At 52.6% G+C, this 8,799-nt stretch overlaps 1 protein-coding gene across 1 annotated transcript; it reads left to right on the forward strand.

Moving 5' to 3' along the window:
* Window positions 1-745: 745 nt before the first annotated feature.
* On the forward strand, window positions 746-8,567 carry LOC124233321 (thymus-specific serine protease-like; the record flags this gene model as incomplete). The annotated part of the gene is made up of 12 exons (XM_046650470.1): window positions 746-815; window positions 891-1,051; window positions 1,885-1,984; window positions 2,117-2,246; window positions 3,590-3,713; window positions 3,973-4,050; window positions 4,136-4,183; window positions 4,547-4,837; window positions 5,628-5,769; window positions 8,000-8,179; window positions 8,256-8,401; window positions 8,516-8,567. Coding segments are annotated over exons 1-12 (1,522 nt in total), but the record flags the coding sequence as incomplete, so codon positions are not given.
* Window positions 8,568-8,799: the final 232 nt, after the last annotated feature.

The following is an 8,799-nucleotide window of genomic DNA, read 5'->3' on the forward strand; positions in this document are numbered from 1 at the left end:
ATTTATGGAGAAATAGTAATCCACAGAGTGGGAACAGCAAGGGCAAGCATTCTGAGGCAGCAGCAAGCCTGGAATGTTCAAAGAACGATAAAGAGTCTAAAGAAAGTGGTGAGATTCTGAGTCAGGGGGGTTGGGGTGGTGATAAGGAGAAACGGGGGACTGGAAAATAGCCAGGGTGAGGCTGAGGGACAGAGAGAGAAGCTGAAGCAGAGAGCAGATTGCAAGAGAGATGAGGGGACTGAGGTACAAAGAGAGGGAGAGACTGAGCATTGGGTTACCTGAGTGGGATGGACGATATGCTGAGGGGCAGAGAAAGGAAGACTGGGAGTGAGTGGGCAAGAGGAGGTCCTAAGGTAGAAAGAGGTGGAGCCTGAAGTCTGAGGTAAAGAGGGGGAAGACTGAAGGATGGAGAGAGGGAGACTGAGCCAGAGTGATAGAGACTGAGGAACAGGGGGAAGAGAGATCAAGGGGCTGAGGGAGGAGAAAATCAGGAGCAGAGAGAGAAGAAATCAGATATTCAGGTGCCGCATCAGCAGGCTCTAGATACAGACTCTAGCGTCCCTGCCCCGCATTAGTGGTTCCTACAGACGCTTGCCTTGTCCCAGGAGAGGCGCGTCTGAAAGGAAACCTGAGCTCCTGATGAAAGACTACAAATTTAAAGCCCAGCCCTGGGGATATGAGAAAGCTCCTCAGTGAAGGGGGAAAAGAGAGCACCTCAAGCCCTTGCTCTGAAGACTGGACAGCCATGGCCCGTGGGCCTGCACTGTGGCTGGGCCCTCTTCTCCTGGTTTCCCTCTGGGCATCCTCAGCTCCAGGTAGGAGAAGCCTGAGGGTCAGACAGGGGCTCCTAAGGGGACCTTGCCTGACTCCTTCCCCTCCATGTCCCACAGCCTCCCTTCTTAGGCGCCTAGCTGAGCACATGCAGCAGTTTCAGGAGAGCTCCAGCTTGGGCCTGAGCCTGGGCCCAGGGGTTGTGGCCCTCCCCAAAGAGGGGTGGCTGGAGCAGCCACTGGACCCCTTCAATGCCTCTGACAGACGATCCTTCCTGCAGGTAAGGCCAGCAGTAGGGGGGGCCACTGCCTACTCTGCCCTCTCCTCAGTCCCCCTACTCTGCCCCTCAGTCTCTGCTTTCTTTCGCTACGTCTCTGTCTCAGTCTCCCCGTCTCATTGCCCCTCAGCTTACCCTATGCCTGCTCTCAGGATCCCTTACCAGGATTCCTTTAGTCTAGCCCCTCTGGTTCTTAGATTTGCCCTCTATCTCATAGTCTTCCCTCAGTCTCCCACTTTTTTGTCACTCAGGTACTGTCCTTCGTCTTCCCATCTCTCTGTCATCCACTCTCCCTCTCTCACTGTCCCTTAGTCCCCTTTTCCCTGTCCTTCAGATTAAACACTAAGCCCACCACCAGGTCTCAGGATGTAGCAGAAATTTGGTCTGGCTTTGAACCAGACCTGGCTCACAACAGGCACCTGAAGATATCTATTGAATGAATGGACAGCTTCACCATTTTTCCTGCCTGCCTTATACACAGCCTCCAAAGGTCATCTCATCTAGGCGCTATTCTTAAGTCCATTTGTATTCGTTATATATTCTACAATTAGTATTTCAATAGATAGCAAGTGTCTCCCATGTGCCAGCCACTAACCTTCTCCCTAGGGATGTAAGAGTGGAAAAGTTGACAAAAATTTTTGCTCTTTGTAGGTCTTACATTTTAGATGAGATGACAAACAAGAGAGAAATGAACACATAAACAAACAAGCCTATTTCAGACACTACTAAGTGTATAAAGAAAGATCCATTAGCGAGAGAGACTGGAATGAACAGGGAATAAAGGATAGGTCAGAATTCTCACAATCCCATTTCTTCTTCCCCATTACACCTCTCAGCGGTACTGGGTAAATGACCAACATTGGACCGGCCAGGATGGACCCGTGTTCCTGCATCTGGGGGGAGAGGGCAGCCTCGGGCCTGGCTCAGTGTTGAGAGGTAAGAAGCAAGGGTGGGAGAGACAGAGCTGGGAAGTTGGTGGGGGCCAGGGAGGGGAGCTGCATATTGCACTGCTGTGAGACCTGAGGGTTGCCAGGGCTTACTCCCACCTCACCCTCCCCCGCTTCACAGGGCACCCTGCTACCCTGGCCCCAGCCTGGGGGGCCCTGGTGATAGGCCTGGAACACAGGTTTTATGGCCTGAGTATACCTGCTGGGGGCCTGGACATGGCCCAGCTCCGCTTCTTGTCCAGTCGCCATGCGTGAGTAGGGGTAGGGAAAATGTTTGGGGTCCTGAAACTAAGGATGTCTGTGTCTTGAAATCTCTGCATCTCTGTTTCTCTCCTCCACTGCCCAGAGTTGACCTCTGAGTCTCTGGTTCCATGATTCCTTCTTAGTCGTTCAGTGTCTTATTCTTTCTCTCTCCATGTCTGGGTCTCTGTCCCTCCCTACCTCTTTCTTTCTCTTACACAGTATTTTTCTCTCTGTCTCATTATGGGCTACTTGGCCCAGACCACCAGCATCCCTTACTGGATTACACAGCTCCTCACTGGTCTCCCTGTTTCTGCCCTTGACCCCTCAGTCTATTCTCCAGATGAAGCCAGGGTGATCATTAGAGCATAAACCAGACCACTGCTCTCCCTGACTCAAATCCCTCACATGTCTCTCATCTCACTCAGAGTAAAGTCAAAAGCTTTACAGTGGCCACAAGGTCCAAGTGGCTCTGAACTCTCTGCCCTCCACATTCTCACACTCACTGTGCTCCAGCTACACTGAGGTCCTTGCTGTTCTCTAGACTTATAGGCCCATTGTTGCCTTGAGCCTTTGAATTCTTCCCTCTACAAGAAGTGGGCTCCCCCCTAATCCCTAATATTTGTATGGCTCCCTTTTTCACCTCCTTCAGTGTGCCCTTCCCCTATTAACAACCCCCACTGATTCTTTCCCACCCCTCGCCTGCTTTATTGTTCTCTGCTGGACTAATCTCTCCCTCTCCTACTTGGTTCTCTCTCTGTATCTGTCTGTAAGCAGTCTCTGCCTTTCTGTGTCTCACTCTTGTCTTAATGTCTCTGTGTATCCATCCATATCGCTTTGTTGCTCTCTGTTTCAATCTTTTCACAAGCTAAACCAGTTTCTAACTGCAGTAGGCTGGCACCAACTGCAAACCATCTCAGAAAGTTTGGGGAGGAAAGAAAGCACTTAAGACAGAAAAGAGGATGTTAGACATATGCTCACATCTCTCTCTCTCTGTCTCTCTGACTGTGGCTCCCCTCCCCCGACACCTTCTAACCTATCCAGCCTAGGATGTCTCCTCTTCCTGCAGCTCTTCTGGACTGTCCCCAACCCCTCCTATATCTGTAAGGAGTCTGCCTAATCTGCACTGGAGACTTTTCCTCTCCCACCTAGTCTGGAAGGGAAGAGAGTGGAGGCTTTCCAGAAGGGTCTCCCTTGGCCTAGGGCACAGCAGAAGTCCTCAGGAGAAGAGAGCGCTAGCTGCTGGCCAGACTCCACCCATTCATATCTCTGGATCCCCGACCGCCTGTGCAATGGAGGAATCTTCAGGGATTCCAAGCGGTAGGGACTAACGGAGTCTCCCCTCCGACCTCAGGCTGGCCGACGTGGTCTCTGCCCGCCTCGCACTCTCCCGCCTCTTCAACGTCTCCTCCTCCAGCCCCTGGATCTGCTTCGGAGGCTCCTATGCAGGCTCCCTGGCCTCCTGGGCCCGGCTGAAGGTCCCTGGGACTCCTCTGGGCGGGTTAAGCGGGGAGGGAACTTGGACTCTGGGGTCCCTATCTCAGATCATAGGAATACCCTCCCCCCACACTTCCTCCCACACAAGAGCTTTCCTTTCCACAAACTGTCTTCACAAGAGTCCAGTGTACAGAGGGTAAGGACTTGCCTAAGACCACACAACGAGTGAGTGACACAGGGGCGGGAAGCTGTGGGATCCCAGCCCCTCAGCCCCCAGACTGACGACTTCTCTTCCCTCAGTTCCCCCATCTCATTTTCGCCTCAGTCGCCTCTTCCGCCCCAGTGCGGGCAGTGCTGGACTTCTCTGAGTATAATGACGTAAGGAGGGCGGGCGGCGGGTCGGGACCGGGAGGGCCGCGGTGGTCGGGGGCCCCTGACCCCTCCTCCTGCCGTCGGACTACAGGTGGTGTCCCGAAGCCTAATGAATCCGGCGATTGGCGGATCCCCGGAGGTAGGAGGCGGGGCCCAGCCGGAGGGGGATGGGGAGAGAGAGGAGGCCTTGAAGTCGAGGCTACAGAAAAAGGGTGAAGCCAGTGAGGTGGCGGGTCAGAGGGAGGTGGGAGTCGCGGGAGGTGTGCAGATTTTGAGAGAAGGAGGGAGCTGAGCATGGATCTGGGCATCCGAAAGGGAGGAGCCCCAGTAGCTCGGGGCTGAGGGGCGGGGCCAAAGGGATCGACCCCCGGGAAGAGCCACAGCAGGGCGGGGCTCGGGCAGAGCCGGGGGACCGCGGGAGCGCCAGGGAGCTGCTGGTCCTGGAAAGGGAAGGCCGGGGCCCAGGCCGAGAGTTGGCCGACGCAGCCTCTCGCTCCCGCAGTGCCGGGCGGCGGCGGCCGCAGCCTTCGCGGAGGTGGAGCGGCGGCTGCGCGCGGGCGGGCCGGCTCGGGCGGCGCTGCGGGCGGAGCTGGGCGCCTGCGGGGCTCTGGGCCGCCCGGAGGACCAGGCGGAGCTGCTGGGGGCGCTGCAGGCGCTGGTGGGCGGCGCGGTGCAGTACGACGGGCAGGCGGGCGCGCCGCTGAGCGTGCGACGGCTCTGCGGGCTCCTCCTCGAGGGCCGGGGCAACGGCAGCCGCCCGGCGCCCTACCGCGGGCTTCGTCGGGCAGCGCAGGTGAGCCCCCGGAGCCGGGCCGAGAGGAGGCCCCAGACGAGGGTTCCTGCTCCACCTCTGCTGTGTGATCTTGGGCAAGCGTAAAGCCTTTCTGAGCCTTTGATTCCTCATCTGTCAAATGGGGATGACACCTGACGGGGCCATCGAGAAGGTGAAATGAAGTGGGGCGTGTAAAGCACTCAGCAGAGATCCTGGCACACGATTTGCAAATGCTAACGACTGCGTTCATTATCTATTTTGCAGCTCTTGTTCTGTCCTCTTCCCGGGGCGTGTAACAGTGTCTGGCACGCAGCAAGTGCTCAATTAGTATTTATAGAATGAATGAAAAAAATGTAGCCCTGGGGACAAAGTTCTTCTAGAGATCGGGACCCCTAGCCTTGAAATCTAGTTACAATCCAGCTGTCACTTTTCCAGCACTGTCTGCACCAAGTGCTGTGTGAAGTGCTTCACACATATTGTTTCACTGAATTCTCACAGTAGTTCTAGGCACTGTTATTATCCCCACTTATAAAAGAGGAAACTGAGGGTCAAGATATTGGCACTTGCCCAGAGTATCACAGGTAATAAGGTCTCAGTCATCTAGTACCTTAACTTCTAACCCACAGGGACCCAGGCACCCACCCCTCTGACCGCTGACTCCCAGGAGAACTCAGGAACTCTCTTCTGACTTTGACCTTTGACTTGTAGGGACCTATGCATCTAGGCCCTGGCTTGCTGTGAGGAGGGGAGGAATTTATATATATATATATACGTATGTATATGTGTGTGTATGTATATATCTTGTCCCTAGGTTGTCATACAGAGCCTGGGCCAGAGGTGTTTAAGCTCTTCCCGAGCAGAGACAGTGGCTCAGCTGAAGGTCACAGAACCCCAGGTGTCTGGCGTGGGTGACCGGCAGTGGGTGTACCAGACATGTACTGAGTTTGGCTTCTGTGAGTCACTGGCCCAACCCTCATCTCCCAAACATACATTCTGTGCTGTTCCCAGACAACCCCTCTTACAGGTTGTCTGGACTCATTTTCATTTCCACAGGACACCTGGCCTGACTGCTGGGTCCTGTTTAACCTGCAGGTGTGGGGCTGGAGGGTGGACAGCCATCCTGGGGGGGGGCAGGGGTGTGCTTGGCCCTCCCATACCTTCTTTCACACACACCAAATCCTCAACATGAGTGATCGTCACTTCAATCCGCTCTTCCTCGGTGTCCTTGTCCCAGGGATGGTCCCACGCTCTCCCCACTCCCTGGACTAGAACCCCTAGCAGTGTTTTGCAGGCCTCCTCCCCAGTATCCCCATAGCCTGTCAATCACTGAGTCCTGCCCACTCTTCATCCCGGACAACTCTACAGTTCACCCCAAACTCCTTTCTATTTCTGCCTCTGCTGAAAGTAGAGGCCCGCATCCTCGCTGCCAGGATCCCAGACCCAGGCTTCTCTCTGGTCTCCAGGCTTTCACCCGTACAATCCAGCTTCCCCACAGCATCCAGACAGATCTTTCTAAATATGACCTTGTCCTTCCTCTGCTCAAAACCCTTCCACGCCTCCTTAGTGAGCCCAGGGTAGGGTTGCCAAATAAATTACAGATGCCCAGTTAAATTTCAATTTCAGATAAACAATAATTTTTTTAAAGAAACTTTTTTGTTTTCCTGGAAGATTGGCCCTGAGCTAAAATCTTTTACCAATCTTCCTTTTTCGTTTTTCTCCCCAAAGCCCCAGTACATAGTTGTATATCCCAGTTGTAAGTCATTCTGGTTCTTCTATGTGGGACGCCACCACAGCGTGACCTGATGAGTGGTATATATGTCTGCACCCAGGATCTGAACTAGTGAACCCTGGGGCACCAAGACAGAGCGTGTGAACTTAACCACTCGGTCACAGGGCTAGCTCCAATAATTTCTTTTTTTAGTATAAGCATGTGCCAAATATTGCATGGGACATACTTATACTAAAAATGTATTTTTTAATGTGAAATTCAGATTTAACTGTACATCCTGTATTTTTATTTTCTAAATCTGGCTACTGTATCCCAGAGTTAAGTTCAAAATCCTTTCCACATCCCCTGAAGGCAGTGAAGATATGGCTTAAAGCCAAAGGGTCCAATTCCATCTCCGCCATTTCGCAGCTGTGTGACTTTAGACAAATATGGGCAAGTGACTTAACCTCCCTATGCCTCAGTTTCCACATCTGTAAAGTTGGAATGATCACAGTGCTTCTCTCATAAAGATGTTTTAAGAATTAGAGGAGGTAATGTATGTAGCATGCTAAGAATGATGCTGGTATACAGTAAGTACTCCATAAGTGCTTGCTCTTCTTCTTGTTATTGTTATAAAGCTGTATGTATTTTTGACTCCCTAATACAGCAGTCTTCCTAACACCTCAGGGACTTTGCACATGCCATTCACTTTGCTTGGATTACTTCTCTTCTACTCTTCACACAGTTTACTCATCTTCAGGTCTCAAGACAAGATACCCCCTCCTGAGGAGGCCTTACCTGATCCCTCAAGATAAGTCTGCCTCCCCTCCTCCCACCTCAATTGCACTGAGTTATTCTTACCACTTTCCAGTCGCATTCCATATTATGTCCTGCTCTGGACTAGGAGTATGTGACAGCAGAGCCTGGGGATGTCTCAGTTGCCACTGTGTTTCTAATATTGTTCAATATGTATCTGAGCACATAGAAGGAGTTCAAATAAATGGTGAAGGAAGGAATTACTGTGAGGCTAAGGAAGTTATATTTACCCTCAAAGCACAAGGGAGCCATGGATTTTAAGCAAGGGGGACATGGTCCAATTTCTGCTTTAAACACTGCAGGTTTCCACAAACCTCTGGACCTTTGCACATGCTGTTTCCTCTGTTTCTTATGCTTTCTCTTTTCTCTCTTTGCTTACCACACTCCCACTAATTACTTGAGGTCTTATCCCTTGCGGGATGCTGCCCAAGAACCTATAATGCTCTCTTATGATCCCCACCCCCACCTGGGGCCTTTTCCCATCACAGCCTGATCATCTGGGCCATCACTGTCTGGGGGTATGCTTGTGTGTCTCTGACAGGACTGTGAACTTATTAAAAGGAAGATCCAGAGCTGTCTTGGTCATCATTGGGGAGAGCTCTGTAAATGATTGTTAAAGGAGGAGGGGCTGACTCTATACCCTGTATATCCCTCCACAGATGTCACCTGTGAGGACCCTGGATGCCCTTTCTCCAAGCTCCCAGCACTCCCCTCCCAGCTGGCGCTTTGTGAGCAGGTGTTCGGGCTCTCAATCTCATCTGTAGCCCAGGCTGTGGCCCGGACGAACTCCTACTATGGTGGCCAGACCCCAGGGGCCACCCGGGTGCTGTTTGTTAATGGTGAGCACAGCATCAGAAGCTGACTCCTAGGTCTCCACCTGGCCCCAGCTCCACACACCGTTCTCTTTCTTTCCAGGGGACACAGACCCCTGGTACGTGCTAAGTGTAACACAGGCTTTGGGACCCTCAGAGTCAGCCCTTCTCATCCCTAGTGCCTCCCACTGCTTGGACATGGCACCTGAGAGACCCTCAGACACCCCCAGCCTCCTCCTAGGGCGCCAGGTAAGAGATAAGAAGCTCTGGGTGATTTGTATTCTCATTTGCATACTAATTTATGCATTCTTGCCCTCTACTAGTGCTGGGGTCTGACTCAGAATTCTTCCCACCTCTCCACAGATCATCTCCCAGCAGCTGCAGACCTGGCTCAGGCTGGCAAAGGAGAGCCAGGGTAGGAGTGGGGGTCTGAGCCAAACACTCTCACCACTCCTTGCATGGCCACCTCAGTCCTGGACTAACTCATTCACTGGACATAAGAAGGCAGCTTATTTTGAAAGAGGAAGTTCCCAGGAATAGGGATTCAGCACCTGTTCTGCTTATACTGACTCCTGTCTGCAAACATCCTCACTCCCAACTCAAAGGGCTTTGTTACAGACAAAGAGTATATAAATATAAGTGAACGA

This window comes from Equus quagga, unplaced genomic scaffold (assembly GCF_021613505.1).
Source record: "Equus quagga isolate Etosha38 unplaced genomic scaffold, UCLA_HA_Equagga_1.0 189_RagTag, whole genome shotgun sequence".
In the NCBI taxonomy this organism is placed as follows: domain Eukaryota; kingdom Metazoa; phylum Chordata; class Mammalia; order Perissodactyla; family Equidae; genus Equus; species Equus quagga.